Here is a 367-nt window from a genome sequence, read left to right on the forward strand (position 1 = left end):
AAGAAGGGCTCCAAGAAGGCCATCACTAAAGCTCAGAAGAAGGACGGCAAGAAGCGCAAGCGCAGCCGCAAGGAGAGCTACTCCATCTACGTGTACAAGGTGCTGAAGCAGGTGCACCCGGACACGGGCATCTCGTCCAAGGCCATGGGCATCATGAACTCGTTCGTTAACGACATCTTCGAGCGCATCGCGGGCGAGGCGTCCCGCCTGGCGCATTACAACAAGCGCTCGACCATCACGTCGCGGGAGATCCAGACGGCCGTGCGCCTGCTGCTGCCCGGGGAGCTGGCCAAGCACGCCGTGTCCGAGGGCACCAAGGCCGTCACCAAGTACACCAGCTCCAAGTGAGCCCGCCTGCAGCCGACCG

At 62.7% G+C, this 367-nt stretch overlaps 1 protein-coding gene across 1 annotated transcript; it reads left to right on the forward strand.

Moving 5' to 3' along the window:
• Positions 1-3: 3 nt before the first annotated feature.
• On the forward strand, positions 4-364 carry LOC102742187 (histone H2B type 1-B; the record flags this gene model as incomplete). Its single annotated transcript, XM_006735892.3, has 1 exon — positions 4-364. A coding segment is annotated over one exon (345 nt), but the record flags the coding sequence as incomplete, so codon positions are not given.
• Positions 365-367: the final 3 nt, after the last annotated feature.

The sequence above is a fragment of the Leptonychotes weddellii genome, unplaced genomic scaffold (genome assembly GCF_054177405.1).
Source record: "Leptonychotes weddellii isolate Sample4059 unplaced genomic scaffold, ASM5417740v2 HiC_scaffold_108756, whole genome shotgun sequence".
Lineage (NCBI taxonomy): Eukaryota > Metazoa > Chordata > Mammalia > Carnivora > Phocidae > Leptonychotes > Leptonychotes weddellii.